The sequence below is a fragment of the Synchiropus splendidus genome, chromosome 2 (assembly GCF_027744825.2).
Source record: "Synchiropus splendidus isolate RoL2022-P1 chromosome 2, RoL_Sspl_1.0, whole genome shotgun sequence".
Classification (NCBI taxonomy): domain Eukaryota; kingdom Metazoa; phylum Chordata; class Actinopteri; order Syngnathiformes; family Callionymidae; genus Synchiropus; species Synchiropus splendidus.
Genome location: NC_071335.1, coordinates 24,432,353 through 24,453,114, shown reverse-complemented (window position 1 = coordinate 24,453,114; position 20,762 = coordinate 24,432,353). Strand labels below are relative to the sequence as shown.

Below are 20,762 nucleotides of genomic sequence, written 5' to 3'. Positions count from 1 at the left end.
TCTGCTTTTAAGGTCTGACACTGGCAAAGTGCGGAACTGTGAAATACTGCAGTCACTCCGGATGTCAAATCATTTTAACTGTTCATTATTTTTCCTTTTACAACCACGGCAAACAAACCGTCGGCGCGGCAGTTCATTCTGAAGTGACAACACTTCATTGTACATCACTCAAGTGTGAAACAAACTCGAACGATCTCCAGGGGAGTGATAAAACATGCAAGTCCTAATCAATGTTTGCGTCATATGAAAATGATTTAGCTTGCTTCTGCTCGCAGAGAGAGAAAAACCAAGTGCCTTGGCTCAGCGACAACACGTGTAATGAGGTCCCTCCGCCTTGACTGGGAGGTTAGCTTCTGTGGATGCATACATGTGCACATCTTTGGAGCGCACGGCAGGTCGACTTCAGCAGTTGAATCCCTCAAGGTAGACACTCGGCAGCAGCACTGATAATGAGACAAGGACGCGGTGGTGCGGCCACCTGGGAGTTTTGAGTTGCCTATTTCCTTCGTCTAATGACCCTTTGCCTCGAAAATCCTCCATGTTACGATGCATCCGTAGCTCTATTGTCACTCAGTTCATCCTAGAATTCTTCTCACTCTTTTCAAGACCCATGGTTGTAAAGAAAGGAGCACAAAGATGAGCACAATGTGGCATAGCCTTGCCTCAACAGCTTGTCAACATGCCACTAACCACAGCAAAAAACAGCCAACATTTGATGCACAAGTCAGTTGAAGTAGACGTACAGTCACATTTAAAATGTATGAATTTAAATGCACATATATATATATATACAGTATATATATATATATATATATATTGATGATGGTAGAGTCTGACCGCTGCGCAAAGCCTTCTCCAGCACATCCCAAAGATTCTCAGTGGGGTTAAGGTCTGGACTCTGTGGTGGCCAATCCATGGATCCAGGATCCTGGTGGCGACCTTATATATATATATATATATATATATATATATATATATATATATATATATATATATATATATATATATATATATATATATATATATATATATATATATATATATATAAGGTCGCCACAAAGGTTCCTGGATCCATATATATATATATATATATATATATATATATATATATATATATATATATATATATATATATATATATATACACTGTGTGCTGTAATTCACAATACTCTCACCTGCAGACAGAGTTGGCTTTCCCAGGAAACGGTGCAGAGGAAGAGAGAAAGGGCTCCTCCCTGTGGCCGCAGCTACAGCCATCCATCTCAATGAGGGGCTGCTGGCTGTTCCATAGCAACAGTCCTTCGTAGCAACAATCTCTTTGAATGCAGGTAGCCTTGGAGGCCATTCAGATAGAAATCTTCAGTCCTGCGGAAACAGAGTGCACTGCATTGTAGTAGATCAGAAGGAGTGGCTTCAACACATTTTCATACTCGTGGAAGAGCTTTGATGAAAGAGAGTGACTAACAAAATTGCGCTTTATAAAGAGGAAATGATATGTTCAGGTAATTGACTGTGTTTATGGCGAAAGGCTCTTACTTATAGTGCGATTTCTGCTGTACACAAAGTCTCCCTTCACACTGACAGCAGTGGGTGGGAGTGAAACTGGTGCCACCTCTGTGCCAACTGAGTGATGCGTTTTACTCCCATTTATCTCCATCAGAGTGTGAAATAAGACGGCCTTGGACTTGTTTTTATATAAATGAAGTAAGAGCTCACATCTGCACCCAATTGGATATGAGGACGCTCATTTTTCTATGTTTCAGTTAGAAATTCAAGTCTCTACTTTGTTGCGACATGTTTTAAAGGAAGCCATCTTGCAGCACTGCCCACATCCACACCAGGTCGCCATGGTTTTCCTTTAACTGCTCATTTAAACTTGAACCAAACTAATATGTTCAATCATTTCAAACAACCTCAAATATCAAGAGAAGTCAGAGAACAGTTCCAGATGATAGATAGTAGTAGCACATGGACCTCAGGCCCAGCACTATATTTCATTATTATTGCTATTATGGTGTCATGAACATGAGCATCTGGTGAGGAAATTAATAATATTCTTGATAGAGTGATGGCTTCACATAAGTTCTGACCATTGCCTGTCATTTCTCAGACCACAATGAGGCCAGACGGGACACAAAAACCTGAACTGTCCAATTTCAGGTCCATTTTCACTGGGCTTTGATTGGTCTATGGGGATGATTTAGGTTGTCACAACCACCAGACTATGACGGCAAAACAGACTCTCCAGGAGCCGTCGAGTGCCCGGAGCGAGTAAAGCAGTGAGGTGATGTGAGAAAGTGGCAGACTATGAATCAGAAATGAATTGCGTGTCAAGACCAAAGTGATATGGAAAGACAGGGGTGATGGCACGACACGGCACTGTAGTCTCCAGTGTCGGAGTATGAGCCTTTACAACAGAAAATCGACTACAATAGAACATCTAGAGCCAGGTGAAAATAAAACAAAATTTAAAACAATGTTTTTGATGTAATATCAATTATTAGCTAATCATATCTTTATATTGTATCTGGATTTTCACCTGTGAAGAGCTGATTTCATCGTCCGCATTTATCTACCAATGACAATTTTCTGAACATATGTATAATAAGATCAGAGTATTCAATTTTAGTGGCGTTCAGAATTCCCACCTGAATCCAGGATCCCTATTAAGGAGTTGCCACCTGCTCCTCTCTTCTTCACATGTACTGAGTGTGTTGTGCAAGCGAGCCCTGGCACGCTACTGCCACCTGCTGTCCCATCATGCTCCGCTATCAGCCATATTTTACCCAATTCATTTCATTTTGATTCATTACCTTGCTATTTATTTGGAACATTTTTCTACGTTATCATGATGAAGTCCCACTTCTAATGTGCGCAACTGCGCATGTCATGTTGATCCTTTCTTATAGAAATATCTGGATCACACCCGCTTGTTTTGGTCATTTTTAGTGTAGCGGAATCACATAAAGCGCTGTATACAGAAAAATCGATGTGCTACATTTCAAAACATGTAAAATAAATTTATAACAACAATATATAACATTAAAAATAATAATTTACTTTGTTGTTTATGAATTGAGAGTTTGATTCAGATTAAACAGAGTGACTAAGAGTGTGAACAGGTCTTACCTTTTTTGTCCTAACTAGCCAGATAAGAAGAGAATTTGTGCATATTTTGTCAGGGCTGACACCCGAAGTGTCAACAGGTGCAACACTTAGCTCAGAAGATACATGCGCTAAATGCCCATTCTACCAGTAGGTTATGACGGAGCTGTTGGTCTAACGTCTCCTTGCATTTTACAACTTCAGTAGATGATCCAAAAGCTTAACCTTTGGTAAATGACGTCAGCCGATGCTGAAACAAGTAGTTTGTGAGAAGAACTTTCCATAGACGACACTTATAAAATGATCAAAAGCACAGTTTGAAAGTGAGGAAGTGTTTCCCTTATTCCCCAGTGTTCCGATTCAGAGCAATGAAGCGATGCTTTGTTTCACCCGAGTGGCTCATTTCAAATGAGAATTTCCAGATCTACTAAAACATCCCCCAAATATGGCCAATATGATATTAAAACACTTGTATTGTCATAATTAAAATGCAATCTCTGCTCCCTGACGAGCGCACTTTAACTCAAAATAATGATCTGCTTCTCTTGTTGCAGCCTTTCACAGCAAAACAATCACCATAATTCAGTTAGGATCCAGTCAATGCAATCTTTCTTTATTCACATCTCTGCTGTTATGAGCTTTAGTGGCATGATATGGAACGTAATGTTTGCTGCCCTTAATCAAATGTTCTCCTGTGAATGATAATGACACAATTGTAAACTGAAATATTTTTCAAATAAGGGTTTAATGGCTGGAATTCATCTTGTGTGTTGGCGCGACAGCATTTCATGGGGGCAGAGACGGGTGCCAAGTGGCTGATGTGATTGCCGCTGGCAAAGCCCTGCCAAAGGAATATGATCCTGCCAAACCATTAGTGATGATCCAAACCCACATTTAAGAGTGTGTGTGTGTGTGTGTGTGTGCTTGCAGAAGACGTGTGGGGGTGATCCGAGCTCCTGCTGCGTCACCCCACTGCGTGAGATCTGACAGCTCCCATTGATGTCTTTATGGTCGGGATGACGGAGCGGCTTTTGTGACTGCAATAGTGATAAGAGAGAGTCCAAAAAGTAAAGAGGGATTCAAACTAAAGATGGCAGCAGCTGGAGTAAACATCAGCCACAAATAATGGAGCGCAAACAAACTCTGCACTCAACAAAGATGGTGGGAAGTAATCGATACTTCTACATCAGTAGATGTGCTTGGATCAAACTGGAGTAATTCATCAACATTGAAGGTTCTGGGTCTTCCCTCAGTCTACATGAATAGATGCAGAAGTGGCATCTCGTCGTTCTCCTCACCCACCTCTACATAACTTAAATATAAAAATCATTTTGTCTACTTGTATTCATTATTATGAGGTTCCGGTAAGAGGGCTGGATGAAGCTTCGTGAAACAGTGTCTGCATTTTTAGAGTAGGTGGCGCTCTTGGATTGAGGTTTCTTTGAAGACAAATAGAGAAGAATGAGTTTTTTGGCTCTCAAAATGAGGCTGTTTCATGAGGCTTCGTAAGTCCACCAGAGGTCTTTGTATTTCAGCTCAGCTCTTTCTTCACCAATACAGAGTCCAAGAGACTAAGAAGAATGTTGTGATGCATCTCTCTGTCTCATGCTCCATCCATCCCTCACTCGAGAACCAACATCCCCTGATTTTTATCCATCCATCTTCTTCCACTTAACAGAGGTCAGATCATGGGGGCTGCAGCTGAAGCAAAGAGGTCCAGACTTCCTTCTCCCCAACTGAGACCCTCCTGGGTTTGCCTCCAACTCGACTCACCCAAGACGTCTCACCAGTGAGGCCTTCTGGTGGAGCTGCCTGGACCACCCTAACAGCAGCAGTTCTACTCTGAGTGTCCCTTGTATGGCTGAGCTCCTCTCCTTATCTCCAGGTTCTTGTTCTTTCAGGCTCAGCTCTTTCCCCAACTTCCTCCAAATGTCCGATTATTTTTGGGTTCCGCACGGTAATGTGCGTTTTTTCTCACATACTGCAGCAGCTTGTCTGAGTCACCGGCATTACGGCCAGCTGTGTTGTCACAGAGGTAGAAAACATGAGGAATGAAGAAGCGAGCGGAAAAGCCCTGTTCTCCAGAGACAGCTGTAATTGCAGCTCTCTGTCTGGCTGTAACTCATCGAGACAGAGAATATTGTTATCGCTCCTGCAGAGCGGCAAACTCGCTCGTGTGAGAAATGCTTGTTGTTTTACAGAAACGTCCGCTGGAAATTCATTTTTTTAGGAAAAGGTAAGTCAGATGTTTCATGGTTCCAGCCGCAAATATATTCCATCTAAGGTAATGCATAATATAGGATTATTTAAAGCTGTAACAATGCAGAGAATCACAAATGAGCGCATCATCATGACCAACACAATGATCCAGAGGAGGTTTAGAATCAGGCTGATGGAAACCACTACTGAGGCCAGGTATATCCTGAGTCCAGGCCATGTGCTCTAAAGATAGAAGCTAAACTTAAGAAAGTAATGTGCTTACAACAACACACATTTGGTAAACACATTTGTCAAACCACATTTCGTGCAGTTTTCAGAACAAAACATAAGACAATGGGAGTTGTTTTTTTAAAAAAATAATCTATGAAAGCCCATTCTTGCGAGGTAAAAAGTAAAAAACTCAGTCCAGAGTCCAGGGGGGGTCAAGCCCGTCCTCAAAGGCCCTCAGTGGGTGCAGGCTTTTTTTTTCCCAAAGCACTTTCTCCCCAGTCAGGTGTCCTCACACATCAGTTGATTGTTGGTCTGGAGCCGTTTGTTTCAGCAGACACCTGATGGTTTCACCTATATTTCTCCTTCAGATGGAACAAAAACCTGCACCCACTGTGGCCCATCTGTGGATCAGTTTGAGACCTCTGAACAAGTCCAACTGGTCATTATTTTCAGCCCCATTTCAACATTATTTGTTCCACATGTTGAGACCAGTAAACGACTGCACATCACCACACGACTTGAGGCAATAACTGAAACACGGACAGAGTTCATGAAATATTTACTTAGGATCACAAAAACCAAAACGCCACAAAAAATGCCAAATGTCAATCCACAAGGTAAAGAGATAAATATCTTAGAACTCCCAACATAACGACCTGCATGCAGCAATAATAACAGTTGTTTTTTTCCCCTATAAAAGACGCATTAAACGTCACTTCAAAAACGACTTAAGAGCAATAAAAGTTAAGGTTCCCGTTGTCCATTGTCCACATGATGAAAAAAAAAAGAAGCTCAGCAGTAGTTCAACTGAAGTATAAAGCAAACTATAAACTCCTGAATCAAGTCAGTCTTCGTATTCATTGTACTTTTTGGCGGATCCGTGCACCTTGCTCGCGGGATATTTCTTCCTGTTCAAGGCCATTTTCTGGAGAACAGCTTGAGGGAGGTCGACGCCACACACGTCCGAAAGCTCCACCAGGTAGATCAGCACGTCGCTGAGTTCCTGCGCCAGGTGCTGCCGTTCCGAGTCACTCCAGCCCGGCAGGCCCGGAGCCACCTCCCCCCGCCACTGGAACAGCTCCGACACCTCTCCCACCTCGCCCACCATGGCCAGCAGAAGGCTCCGCGGCTGGTGGAACTTGCTCCAGTCGCGCTCGTCGGTGAACTCGGCTTGCAACCGTCGGATGTCCTCCAGAGTCGGCTTCGCGCTGAAGCCGGACCTCACCGCGCGCCTGTGGGGCGACTCGACCCCGTTCGACGCCTCCGCGTCACCGCGTTCCAAAAGTTGCTGATCGTCCATTTTGCCGTTTAAAGGCGCCGTCGAGCCGTTGACTTTTGCCGGAGTTCCCTCTGCGCTTGTGGCCATCATGTTTGACGACGTTGTCGACTGATCTGAATAACTAAAGCTGACAGAAGTAGCTGACAGCAGCAGCCAGGTGGAGAAATCCCGCCACTAGCCGATAACAGGAAGTGACGCACAGTTTACAAGGATGTTGCGTATGAATCCCGGGACTTGTAGTTCAAACTAGACACGCTCAACAAATTCTTGCGTTTAAAAACTACATTTACCACAAACTCGTGCCTGTCGCAGGCAACATGGCTGCCTTCAGCGTCGCTACAGATGTCGGACTAAATAAGTGTTTGTTTTTCTACCCAAAGACCTTTAAAGTTATCAGGAAAATCACTACATCGTGTTTACGCTGCAACATTCAACCTCAGCCGCAGGCGAGACAGTAGGTTGCGTTGATAATAAACGTGGCGCTGTTTTGTTTTGCTTGAAACTGATGCTTCAATGACATTTCAACTGGTACCTGGATATTTCGCCGAGCTTCGTCGACATAAAATACTTCCTTTAGATAGTAGCTATTGTTGAGGTGTTTCTTCTTGCTGCTTCTTTGTCATTTTTTTGACTGACTTTCGCAATCTTTTTACGCAGTTTCTCATCATTTCATTGCTCACATGCATGGCATACTCGTGTTTTGGCAGATAAAACATAAAAATATCAAAGTGGATTGACTTACTGTTAAGTTGTGGATGTTCTAAGACGTGATGTTTGTTTGTTGAACGGCTTCACGCTCAGTCAATCGTCCAAGGTGATGATGTTTTTGCCTGCACTCACTCGTACAGTGGCTGTGCAGTAGCGTCTAGATTTGCTTGTGTTTATGTCTCAGGGCCTCGCAGCAGCTGGTGGGAGTCGTGGGCTTAGAGATCCACGCTCAGATTCACTCCAACACCAAGCTCTTCTCAGGCTCAGCGGTGAAATTCTCAGCCCCTCCAAACTCCGTCGTATCACTGTTTGATGCGTCTTTGCCCGGCACCTTACCGGTGAGTGACAGAAATCGGCTCAAAGTCGGAGTTGTCCTTGTTGTTTCAAAAGTACTCCTCATCCCTCTGCAGGTCCTAAACCAACGATGTGTGGAGGCCGCTGTGATGACAGGATTGGCTCTCAACTGCCGCATCAACAACAAGTCACTGTTCGACAGGAAACACTACTTCTACGCCGACCTTCCTGTGAGTTCTGCAATGTTTTGCTAATCTCTTTAATGGTGGCTTAATATTTTTAAAAATGCGTTCTAGTTTTGATAACTCTTTACAAATATCCATAAGATATGGAAAAACAGTTGACCCGCATTCTGCCGGCCTATAATAAGGCTCCCTCGTGGGCATGTGTTTGGTCAAAATCACCTAAAGTGGTTGAGATTTTCAAGGAAAAGCGAGTTTAAGATCCCCATAAAAGGTGCAACTGCACCTTTAACAAAAATATTCTGCTACTGTAGCAGGAACTTTCTCTAGCTGTGTGGTTTCGTCTTACCTTAGGTAGTAGTGAAACAGTTTGTTTATTTAATGTATTTATGATTTCAATGGTCAGATCAAGGTAGGCGACGAGGAGAGTGCAGGCAGGGTGCAACAGTTGGATCACAGTAAAATGTATGAATTTGAAAAATACATGCCCAAAAGACATACGCCGGACGCGAACCAGAAGCCTTGTGACACACAGGGATGTGCTTTAACCACTATACTGCTATACTCCATATTTGTAGGTTGTGGTTCTTTTCAGCAACACAGTAAAACAATGCGGATCTTAGCCTCTGACTTAGCCACCCCTGGAGTTGCATCCAGAGTGGAAGGCAAAGCTTTAGATCAGTGGTCCCCAAACGTTTTATCACTGCGGACCGGTCAACATTTGACAATTGGAACGTGGCCCGGGGGCTATGAAGTTGCCACTTTAATCCGTCATATAAGGCCTCTGCATGTTTGTGTGCCCGCTAAGACTCACATACTCTCCTCCTCTCGATCAGTGCCCTAACGCTTTCTGACTCTGGTTGCTATGGTAATGTTTAAACATGCCTTTTAAATTGCATATAGATACACCGCAATACCCAATATAAATGCATGAAAATTTTAACTCACAATATTGTCAAATCGATGGGAGCCCTGAGCTTGTTTCTCTGCAACGAGACGCTTCCATGTGGGAGTGTTTGCTTGTAAAAAACCGTATTCTTCTTGGAAGTCGTAGGCTCTTCTGTCTCTTCACTGAAGCTTTTCCCCTTTGCGAAGAACTATTTACTAGTCATTTTGCGAGCTTGTGGGTTAAATTTTGGCGAGGCTTAACCGCGAGAATCCAATCATTTTTCAAGTAAATATAGTAAATAAAAGATCCTTCAGACTCAGATCATACACAAAATGGAAATAATGGGGACCACTGCTTCAGAGGACAGAAGTTAGGCCTGGCATGACGTTTGTTTTAGACACTCTGGAAGCAGACAAGTTAGAGATGTAGACTTGAAAGGGCAAGTCCAGAAATAAGTATAGAGACAAGGTGAGGGAGGCCAGATGGTTTACCTGGGAGGGGAAACAGTATGGGGTCAGGACTGGTCAAGATGCCCCGGAAAACCAGTGAGGTTCTTCCATGTGGTAAATAACGCCTTAAAAAAGTGCACTGCTGGATCATCATAAAAACACAGCAGTAGTAAAAAAAGCCATAAATGTAAAGTGATAATCAAATGGCAATTCAGCCGAAATTGAAATTTCTTTCAAAGTTAGCAGACAAAGGATGCAGGCACGGTGCAAGTGAAGAATAAAGCACTAATATTTCAGCGACTCTGTTAAATTAAAACATCTGTGAAATGTCATTCCGCTGTTCATCTCCCTCCCGATCTTGTGCGGCTCTGCTTCTGACCTAGTTTAACAATAACCCCGCTGCTTTTGTTAAATTACATCACGCTGCATCGCTGCGTCCAAAACTGGTGCTCGCCGTCCTCATCTGCCTCCAGCCTCGCCATGGCAACACGCTGAGTGAACTCTCCTGGCCATGAACCCTAATTGAATTAGCAAGCAATTTTCGCTGACGCAGCAACAATTGCTTTAGCCTCATGTTCGGGCAAATGGCACAGAAAGCCGTTAAGGCAAATGACGTCTGTTTTTTTTCCCTTCTTCCATTTTAAGGTTCCTCTTTCCAGTGCACTTCCATTACAATATCATTCACAGGTCATTCGCTCCTCGTTTCTGCCTTGAATGCGGGCATGACTTCTGCGAAGACAAATCCAACCAGCGTTCGCTGTTCGTATCCGCTGGAGCGCGAGACAGGAAGCCATCTGAGCAGCAGGAGGAGGGAGGCGTCCTGGGCAGCTGTGTCGTGCCGCTAATGAGAACGCACCTCAGATTAAGTCAATTAAATACAGAAGCACTAGTTGTAAATATCGAAGATAGGTGGAGGATTTGTGAGTGGCAGCCCTGGAGGTTATGACTTCCGAGTCAAGTTTCTTCTGCCATTCATAAACTCTGATATACACACTGGAAAAATGTCTCAGCGCGAAGAGTCACAAAGGCTGTAGCGTCTTTTGTCAAAGAGCAGTGGAAGGGTGAAGTTGAGAATTCTTTATGAAAGTCTAAGGATACATTACATTTGAAGGAGCGAGGTTAAGAGAGGTGGATGAATTGCTTGTGTGAACTAATATAAATGTTCAAATATTATAACATTAAAATGGCAGCAACGTGTGAATATTCAAGGTCAATGTACAACTGCAGTCTTTAACTTTAATGTCATATTACGCTATTACAGGACTGTACTAATGCAGTTATATAGTGGACCTAAAAAATATTACTGTTTAATTATAGAAAAGCACAAGGAGAATTAAAAAATAAATACATGATGCAGAGATAAAGATTAGAAGTACTGGGGCTCAACTGTCCAGGGCCATGGAGAGTGTGAGAAAGAGGTGAAGAAGCGGGTGCAGGCAGGATGGAATCATTGGAGAAAAGTGTCAGGTGTGATGTGTGACAAAAGGGTGTTGGCAAGGATGAAAGGGAAAGTGTCCAAAAGGGTGGTGAGGCCAGCAATGTTGTATGGTTTGGAAACAGTGGCACTGAGGAAAAGACAGGAGGCAGAGCTGGAGGTAGCAGAGATGAAGATGCTGAGCTTCTCTCTGGGAGTGAGCAGGATGATGATAGGATCAGAGGGACAGCACATGTGCTCAGGTGTTTAGGAGACCAAGTCAGAGAGGCTAGATGGAGATGGTTTGGACATGTACAGAGGAGAGAGAGAGAGCCAGCACATTGGTAGATGAAGATGTTGAGGTTGGAACTGCCAGGCAGAAGGTGGAGAGGAAGGCCAAAGAGGAGAGTGATGGAGGTGGTGAAGGAGGACATGAGGTTTGTAGGTTTGAGAGAAGAGGACGCAGAGGGCAGGGTGAGATGGAGGAAGATGATCCTCTGTGGCCACTGAAGCCGGAAGGAAAGGAAGAAGATAGAAATTGAGGGCAAAAACAGTGTTGTAGGAAGTAGAAAGGTTGGTTCTTGAATACTCGTCTGTTGGTTTCCCATAGTCTGTCTTGTTAAAAAATGAGTGGACGAAAGAGGAATAAAAAGTCAGTGCCACTGGAGAGCGCCCTCTAGTGGGGAAGACGGTCTTGAGTAAACTGAAAACTGGGTCCTCTCTGTGAAGGAGTTTCCATGTTCTCTTCGGCATCCCCTGGGTTTTCTCCGGCACTCTGGTTTCCTCCCACAGTCCAGAAGAACACAGCGGTCTATTGGTGACCCCAGCTTGTTGGCAGTGTGAGTGGTGCTAATGTGTTGTTAACAGTGGCAAAACCTGGATGAGACATGGAGGAATGTGGAGAGGAGACCAGCAGCAATAGCTTGGCCCTGCAAATTGCATTTGTAACTAAGGTTGTGCATAATTGATGTGATACCACTGAAGTCCAAGATCGCAGTTTTGTACTCGGTAAATGATTTATGCCGCTCTCTAATCAACTGTATTTCCTGAGAGGGAAGAGCAAGAGAGCGACATATCAAGTTTTGAATCCACACTTGAGAGTCGCTCTGCCATCAAACAATGACAATTTCCTGGAGACGCGACAACAAACAGACCGCCCCTTGTTTAATGAGCGTAATGAAGGTCTGACCTCTGGGAAGGTTGAAGGCTGCTCTGTGTTGGAGCTCGGCGAGCGGCGCCCTCGACCGCGTCTGCTCCGTTTGGTGACTTGGAAATGAGTCAGAGAGTGACTCACAGGCCGAGAACACACAAATGAGTTGGTGTCTGACCCTGAAATATCAAACGAGCGCAAAGTTTTCTGAGGTATCCGGAACTTTTCCGCTTGTTAGCGGTCGATAGCAGGGTGAATCTCGGCAAAAGCAGCTCATTATGTTTCCGTGCAAAGTGGACAAGTACAAAAAAAGCACAGAGCAGGGTGGTGATGAGTCTGCTCTCAGATATGTTATGTTTAGTTTCATAAATATAAGATGAGTCAGCAGCTTTTAGCACCCAAACACTCTTCTATATATGAAGTCATAGTGAATAAAAACAGGTGCAAAATCAATTTATTTTTGAGCTTTGAGCTGTAAATGTGTCAAATTTTGATGCTCTAAAATTTGAGTTTTTATTGGACAGACATGGACCAGTTTCCTCCTGAAAACTTGGATAGAATATTTTACATTTTCGTTTGTTAGCTGCTTTGGAACTAGAAAAGGGTGAGCTTGGAGGTGTTTTATATTCGGTGCTGTTCTGTAGGCTCGCTTGAATTTGTTTAACGTTCATAAGAATTCTCTATTCATTCTTATTACTGCTGCGAATGTGACACATGCCAGAAAGCTCGACTGTATTACTCACATAAATCAGCTGTCATGCGGCTGTGGAGCTGCAATGCCAGTCAACCTTCACTGGTGCAGGCCTCTTCTACATTTATTTTGTGTTGCAGGAGCTCTGTCATGCTACTGCCACCTGCTGTCCGAATGAGCTCATAAGATAAGATAATATAAGATAGATCTCACAAAGGAGAAATTCACCATTGCAGGAGCTCTCAAGTTGTTAGTGCAAAAACAGAAATGAATAAATGGTTTGTGCAAACAGATAGACATCATAACATATTGTGGCGAGCTCTGGGTATTAGCTCGGAGCGGAGACTTCTTTCAGCGTCAATTGCTATTCCTGCGCCTCATACACCGCATGACTACAGGAAGTACAGCCTCTTTTATTCCCATCCAAGCATAACATGAAGGGAGGTCACAAAATGAACTAACAACCTCACTCACGGTGCTCACCCAGAACACCAAAACAAACCGCTGCAAAGCATGCTGGGGGAAACCTCTCAACTCCGCCTTCCCCAGTACGCCACAATATTAACAAATGTATTATATCGTGGCGCACTGTACATTACACAATATCAGGATGTGTATATGATGATAGTTGACTGGTAACTACACAGTGTTAACTACAAAGTAGAGTTGTGCAGTCAGTGACAGCTGTGGGGATGAAGGACCTGCCACTTAGAATGTTCGAACACGATATTTACAGTACTATACATGTAAGGCAATAATATTGTTTTATCACCACAAGATGGGGAAGAATGTGTCCTTTGATGTGGCTTATATGAATTTTCAAAAATCATTGTGCTGACAGGCAAAGATTTATTGACTACACATGTATAAGAATAGGATGAAAAATCAAAGTCAACAGAGATGTTCATTACAGCGTAATATTATAAAAAAAAAGGTAAGTCGAAGCATCTTGCTAGATATCAGTGTGAATCAGGTTTTCTAATTTTTCCTCAATTTTTATTTGTGAAACTTTGTCTTTATTTACAGCTAAACTTCTAAACACTCGATTTACCGCTGCAATAGAAGAATCCAAATACCCTGATTCAGAGTTGAGACACTGATTCAAAAGCAGCATTTGCTGCTGCACAAACTAACAGCATCCTCATGTAGGTGTCCATGGTAACAGTACAGTAGCTGCGGGTGCATGGGACGGCAAATCAAGATATAAATCCTGCTCTTATCGTGGAGTGAGAGCGCAGTGTTGTTTGCGCAGTAACAAAACAGAGCAGCAGTGGCTTCCTCCAAGCTGTCTGAACTCAGGCCTGCCAACATTACAGCTGGGATTCCACTTAAAGAGGCGGTAATGAATTTTTAAAATAGAGAATAGGTCACATGGGGGCTTTTCGGAAGCTTCAGACGAGGAAGGCTCGCAGAGTATTACAACTTGAAAGAGATCTGGGGCATCGTGTTTTCTGGCTGCGACTGATCTGGTCCAACAGGACGGCGGCACAGTTGACGACACCTCACGGCTACTGCAGTCATGACAGGGGAATATTTCCCAACAACAAACTCAGTTAAAGCAACAGCCAACATCAGTAACAGTTGCCGTTCTACTGGCAAACAGAGCGGAAGTGAGGGCAGCAAAGCTGAAGTCAAGCTGCTATTACAAAAGCCAAAGGTCAACCAGAACACAGTGGCAATAAACAAGTTAACCCATCGCCACACTCGAGCCCCGAGTAACAAACCAAATTTTGGAAGATTTCTCTTTCACTTTTTTTCCATTGTTTTGGTGGAAATATGCCTGTTTTTGCAGCATTTTTTAGATTTTTAAATTGCAGGGAAGTTGCGATCATTCATGGCTCTAGAGCAACTTGACAGGGAGTAAGGACCTTTGCAAACTTTACTACTGTAAAGAACTGGTGTCAGGTTTAAGCCTGAAAAAAAGCTTTTTAAAATCTTTAAAAAAATATATTTTTACAAAAATGTGCATCATGTACAAAAACCTATGAGCATTTCAAGTGGTAAAATGTCTTTTGTCTGCATACTCAATAAAAAATGATGATAAAATGAGCACATCTCCTTATGATGTTCTGTGAGGAGTTTCCGGGGGTGTGGTCCTTAAGTTTAGTTACAGGGCTCCTCACGAGAATGACAGAGGTTTGGATGGGCGGAGTCTGAGAGGTAAAGGTGTGTGTGTGTGCGTGCGTGCGTGCGTGCGTGCGTGCGTGCGTGCGTGCGTGCGTGCGTGTGTGTGTGAGATGTTCAGCAGAGTAAAACAGTAACTGCTGATGTGTTCCACAGGGTCGGGATGTAGAGTGTCAGAAACAGCTCGGTCAGCCATGTTTGTTTACGTCCACTTCGTACAGTGTTCGGGTGACGCTGCACTAGTGAGTTCCGCTTTTTAGTTCCGTCGATTAGGCATTTAATTCATAGGAATTTGGACGTTTAACTATTTACTCATGACCCAAAAAAGAGACTGACGTGGTTGGTCAAATCTTCCGGAAGGTCGCGGTGATCGGACAAAATCACAGCGCGATTTCCTGGTGACTGATTTGTGAGCTTTACATGCAACAAATGGATGGAACCCAGCTGACATTTCCTCCTCCCAACAGTCCGGATACCAGATCACACAGCAGCGCTGCCCCATTGCCGTCGACGGCAAGTTGACCTACAACGTCTTCGGTGGCAAAAAGAAAAACGTGTTCCAAAAGAGCGTCAACATCAAACAGATCCAGCTGGAGCAGGACAGCGGCAAGAGTCTCCACGACGACGTCCGCGGCCAGACGCTCATAGACCTCAACAGAGCAGGTACCGTCCATTCTCCCAGCTGCGCAAGTCTGGTGCGGTGTTTGTCTCCGAGTGTGGCGAGATATGACTCCTGAGTCTGGCGCTCTTGCTGTCGCCAGGCGTGGGGCTAATGGAGCTGGTGATGGAGCCCGACATGAGCTGCGGAGAGGAAGCTGCGGCAGCTGTCAGAGAACTTCAGCTCATCCTGCAGGCCCTAGGCACCTGTCAGGCCAACATGTCTGGTACGGAAATCCATTTCCCTGACTGCGCCTCACTCATTTCCTGCGCTGCTTCATCTGTCGTCCTCCGACTCGTCTCCCGCTCTGTAACTCCGTGGCGTTTGGATGCATTATCCAAGCGCTACTGAAGCACCCTCCGGCTCATCTCTGACGGTAGGATTCTGATATGGCCTCTCTCTTCAGAGGGACAGCTGAGGGTGGACGCCAACGTCTCCGTGCACAGAGCGGGTGAAGCCCTCGGCGTCAGGACGGAGGTGAAGAACATCAACAGCGTTCGCTATCTGGCCAGAGCCATCGGTGAGCCACCAATGATGCAAGTGTGTGAGAAGCAGAAGGTAGTGATGTCACGGAGGAGGAGGAGGAGAAGTCATCTCACTCCTGGATGTCACGCCGGGGAGGAGAAGTGGGCTTTTATTCCTGATTTAATAACGCCTTCAAATGGGATTGTGGCTCTGCAAACATCAGATCTGTGACTGCTCAAATAAAATCAGAGGGAATGGGACTAGTATTGAAATGTTCCTTTGAAGAGAGTGTTGAGGGGATGAGGAATGTCAAGCATGGAGATACAAGGTGAGAGGGAGTGATGTGTCGATGAGGCTTCATGAAACAGTGTTGTAGGGTCGTTGAAGCGCCATCTAGTGTCCTCATTTTCAGAGGACACTAGATGGCGCTCTTGGTTTAGAAATGATGTGAGGTTTCGCTGAAGCAGCAGACAGCGCCATCTTGTGGCCTCTGAATATCAGCACACTGTTTCATGAAAACCTCATCGACCCTTCACAAGTGAAAGGACCGGAGGATGAACTGAAATAGGGGTTCAAGTTCAGATTTGCTGCCGGGGCGGGGGTCACGCTCAGTGGGCGTCTGGCTCCTCTAAAGAGAGTTCAGCATGTCGTGACCTCAAGTGACCCACAGGACAGGTCAAATGAACGGGACGAAAACAGCCCTTCGCAGACGTTCCAAGTGGAGTCACTGATAAAAGCGTCTGCTTGAAGCGACCTCCTGCTGCGGCGCTGCACTTGAATTATTTATCAATCATTTGGTGTCAGGTTCCTAAATGTGCCGGCGCAGAGCGGCTCCTCGTCCATCAGGGTTTCAGTGTCTAGAATCTTTACCAACGCCGCTGAATTCAAACGTTATCTTCCAGTGTTAGCGGCTGAAGTGTCTCCATCCGTCTTCCAGATTATGAGATCCAGAGACAGATTGATGTCCTGCAGAGCGGCGGCACCGTCCACAACGAGACCCGCGCCTACGATTCCAAAACGGGGTGAGAGAACGAGGCGCAAATCCTCTGGCTCGGATCCGTGCCCGGTTCATTAGGCTCCGGCTTTGGAGGAGAAAGCCTGGTGGTAATGATGATGAATGGAGCCATTTGGACGCAGCCGCCCCTCGGTCTTATCTGTTAGCCGTGTCTCAGGCTTCTGCAGCGCAGAGCCCTCCCCCGCCATCAGTAGCCGCTGCTGACCGCCAGACATGTCTGAGGAAAAATGTTGTTCTGTCGTTTAAACGCCCCGCAGAGGGTCGCCATGACAGGAGCACTGTTGTTCAGGGGGGTTAAAGGCGAAGGGCTGAACTGCTTAGTGATGAGGTTTCATGAAGCAGTGTCCTGATTTTCAGAGGCCACCTGGTGGCGCTGTCTGCTGTAAAATGTTTGGACTTCAACAACGGATTCGTTGAAACCTCACAACATATCTGAACCAAAAGCACCATCTAGTGGCCTCTGAAGGTTAGGACACTGTTTCATCAACCCTGCAATACTGTTTCACGATACTCCCTCGACCCAGCACCAGTGTTTACTGAAGTGAAAACTCACTGGTCCACATGGATCGAAGAGAATGTTAGCATTTAGCTGTTAGCATGGCGACATCCCAGATCAACTTTGTGGAATCTTCTTTTCACTTTCAAAATGAACTGATGTGACTTTGATCATACGTTGTTGGGAACTTCACATTCTCTGGTTGACCATTTTGGTGAGCTTATGATGAATTTATTATGGAGTATAGTGGTATTGGAAAATAGTATTGGAAAGTTGGATTTTTGTTGGTCATGGTTTACTATTATTGCAAATTAATTGAATAAATAAATAAATAAAAACAACCGTGTAGTTGAATTGAACGGAACTCATTTTTTCATAACAAAAAAACAAGTGTGGTAACCGTGTTGGTGAGCAACCAATGTTCGTGACACACTGTGGGCGGAGTGGAACTTGGACCAAAGTTTTATCCTGTGGGGGCCACATCACATAGTGGCAGTGTTGTGAGGTGCCCCAAATAATTTGGTCATAACAAATTAAAGTTGCGTTTTTGTAGGTTATTGTTTGTTATTATTATAGAGTCATACAATACAATGCTTGGACTGTTTAATATGCAATGAAACAATGAACAAATATTGAATATAAATCAATCGACATGTGGAACACGGAATTAAGTTCAATAGCTTTTTATTTTTTTGTTTTTTTTAATTGGAACCTGGGACCTGGAGAGGGCCGGGACGATAAAGGCAGCGGGCCGTAACAGGCCCCCGGGCCACACGTTTGGTGGGACACCAACACTGTCTGTGACTAGCGAAACAACATGATGATATCACTGTAGCTCTGCCTCATTCTGAGCTTTTCCCTGGTTCATTTCCTGTTTCTCTCTCCTTCCTCTTCCAGGGAGACGGTTCCCATGCGAGACAAAGAAGGGCTTCAGGACTACAGGTGAGTGCGCTGACCTCACACCTGACCCTGCAGCTGACCATGAGAGGATGACCCTTGACCTCTGCTAGAGCGACGCAGTGGTGTCGACTGGATCTTGTCCTGCCAGAATTTCAAATGACAAGCATTTTTACTAGTCGTCTGTTGATCTGCCCTGTGACCTAAATTCTTATAGCTTCCTTCTCCGTCCTCCATTTCGAAGAGCCGCAGGGGTTCGAGCGCGGCGTGTTTGTTATCTGGGTTTATAGGCTTCTCCATGCCATTGAGGAACTCTTGTGATCTGTGACGTGTTGGGTTTGTCAGCTGGTGCTGGATGCTGGGCTCATCCTGCCTTGCTCAACAGGTTCATGCCGGAGCCCAACCTGCCTCCTCTGATGGTGTACGAGGACGAGGCGTCGCTGCCGAGCGGCGCCGACGCCAGTCAGGCGGTGCTGGTGCGGCCAATAAGAGAGCAGCTGCCGGAGCTGCCGGCGGTCAGGAGGGACAGGCTGGTCCAGACCTACGGCATCCTGCCCGAGCACAGCTGCACCCTGGTGGTGAGGAGATGTCACTGCGTCCTCCGGCTCACGCTGCGCACAGGTGACGCAGCCTGGTTCTCTTGTGACAGAATGAAGACGGACTCGTCGAGTACTTTGAGTCGGTGCTGCAGGCGACCAGGAAGGAGCCGAGAGCCGTGATTGGCTGGGTGACCAACGACCTGCTGGGCCTGCTCAAGCTGCAGGACATGAGCGTGAGCCAAAGGTGAGAGCAACTGTCTGGTGTCTCTGAAGGAGAAGCCTCGTGAGTGGAGCTCAGACGCTAGGGCTCCCCATGTTCAGTGGTGGAGAGAGTCAAAGGTGGTGACTGGGAGGATGAAAGGAACACAGCGGCCGAACACGACAGTCCTTGTAGTTCAATTCCCACACAGCAGTGATGCTCAGTCTGTGACACATACAGAGGGAGAGAAGGAACAGGAAAAGATTTGTCGTGTGGAGGAGCAGATGAAGTTGTTCACTGAGACGCGGCCACTTGACAGGAGGGAGCGAATACAGCGAAGGAAACACGGAGCCAAACGCTAAAATCAAGGAGAAGAAACTGTCAGGATGAGGGTGAGGTGCAGGACAGCGTCTTAGAGGAGAGGGAACTATGAAGCTGTTTGTGAAGGAGTTGTCTGTGCTGCGCACCAGCAGGGAGGCGGCTCCGGTTCCAGTCTGAAGGGTGTTCCGTTTGAAAGTGATGGCTGTCTTCAGCTTCCTTGTGGGTCCACGTTAGCGCAAGACCATGCAAGGTCAGCGTTGTGTCAGTAAAGAAAGGAGAGGGTGAGGAGCTGCTGTGGAGCTCCACAGTCTGGACGAATCATCTGCTCTGCGTGCGGACGCTGCTCAGATGCAGCGTCAGGTTTGAGCTGACGGCTTGACAGAATCGTGCGATGTCTCCGCAGAACCACATGAAACTCCACCAAACACCAAGAGAAGGGTGTGGGGAAACAAGCAGCAGCTGCACAAGGCGTCAAAAACTTGAGAGTCACCTGTCGCTCAGTCTTCGCCTCTATATATAATCGACGTCAGCTCCCTGAGCTGGAGCTGAAAGTGCCACTTGATTTGTTGTTCACGTCCTGCTCCAGTGATGGGGAGTCTTAACATCTCCATGTTCCCCCGACCCTCCACCTCCAGCCCCGTCGGGCCACCTGCTCTCGCCCAGCTGCTGCAGCTCCAGGAAACAGGAGGCATCTCGTCTTCAGTGGCGAGGCAGGCGAGTCAGCCGACCACGCTCTCGGGGTCACACGCTCTGGTTCTCACCACCCTTCACCGGCAGGTCTTCCAGGAGATGTGGAAGTCGCCGCACAAGTCCGCCCAGCAGATCGTCCAGGAGCAGGATTTGGGAATCGTGAGCGACGCTCAGGATCTGCAGCGAATCTGCCAGGAGGTGATGGACTCGCATCCCGATGAGGTCAGAGGTCAAACTCCCAAACACACGGTGAGGAACATTAAAAACCCGCCGTCATCCCGACTCCTCCTCCACAGGTCCTCGCTGTGAGAAGTGGGAACAAGAAAGTGCTGAACAGGCTGATGGGGCTCGTGCAGAGAGCCACCAAGGGCAGGTCGGACCCGCTGCGGGTGAGGGAGATCCTGGAGGAGAAGACCTCATGAGCCGCAAGCATCAAGCAAGCCCTTCTTCTAATCGCATGGAGTCTGGCAGGAGTTGGTGAAGCAAACACCTTCAGACAGAATCTCTGGCTCTGCACTAAATTATTTTCAATTGTTTATTAATAAAACAAACCAATGTTTATCTCATGAGTACTTGTGTCGGGACGTGTCTCACCGGGCGACAGCATCAGAAGCCGTCGCAACACTGCCGCCCAGTGGCTGATACGGGAACTGCGTCGGGTTTTAAACTTGACGATCGAAAATGGCCCTTTGAATTAATAAATACATTGATATACATGGATTAATTTTCACACGGACAAAAGAGACCTACAAGAACAAGAGTTAAAA

At 45.7% G+C, this 20,762-nt stretch overlaps 2 protein-coding genes across 3 annotated transcripts; one reads left to right on the top strand and one right to left on the bottom strand.

Annotated features, from left to right (window-relative positions):
• Positions 1-6,126: 6,126 nt before the first annotated feature.
• On the bottom strand, positions 6,127-6,989 carry dctpp1 (dCTP pyrophosphatase 1). The gene has a single exon (XM_053857976.1). The coding sequence runs from the start codon at positions 6,902-6,904 to the stop codon at positions 6,380-6,382; it is 525 nt and encodes a 174-aa protein (XP_053713951.1). The 5' UTR covers positions 6,905-6,989; the 3' UTR covers positions 6,127-6,379.
• A 115-nt stretch (positions 6,990-7,104) lies between these two features.
• Positions 7,105-20,554, top strand: gatb (glutamyl-tRNA(Gln) amidotransferase, subunit B). 2 transcript variants are annotated; one of them, XM_053857974.1, is made up of 13 exons: positions 7,105-7,268; positions 7,707-7,860; positions 7,933-8,046; positions 15,183-15,378; positions 15,477-15,599; positions 15,780-15,893; positions 16,776-16,860; positions 18,247-18,291; positions 18,632-18,824; positions 18,896-19,029; positions 19,941-20,019; positions 20,083-20,217; positions 20,292-20,554. In XM_053857974.1, exons 1-13 carry the CDS (start codon positions 7,132-7,134, stop codon positions 20,415-20,417), a joined length of 1,635 nt encoding a protein of 544 aa, XP_053713949.1. In that variant the 5' UTR covers positions 7,105-7,131; the 3' UTR covers positions 20,418-20,554. The 2 variants fall into 2 exon arrangements, with proteins under 2 accessions (XP_053713949.1, XP_053713950.1); XM_053857975.1 differs by having other exon boundaries at positions 7,131-7,628.
• Positions 20,555-20,762: the final 208 nt, after the last annotated feature.

Excerpts from the sequence above, each read along its gene's own strand:
- dctpp1 (XM_053857976.1), bottom strand. The coding sequence starts at position 6,904 with ATGATGGCCACAAGCGCAGAGGGAACTCCGGCAAAAGTCAACGGCTCG.
- gatb (XM_053857974.1), top strand. The coding sequence starts at position 7,132 with ATGGCTGCCTTCAGCGTCGCTACAGATGTCGGACTAAATAAGTGTTTG. Across the intron at positions 7,269-7,706 it reads CCTCAGCCGCAGGCGAGACA|GGCCTCGCAGCAGCTGGTGG; the intron begins GTAGGTTGCGTT and ends TTTATGTCTCAG. Across the intron at positions 16,861-18,246 it reads GCCTACGATTCCAAAACGGG|GGAGACGGTTCCCATGCGAG; the intron begins GTGAGAGAACGA and ends TTCCTCTTCCAG.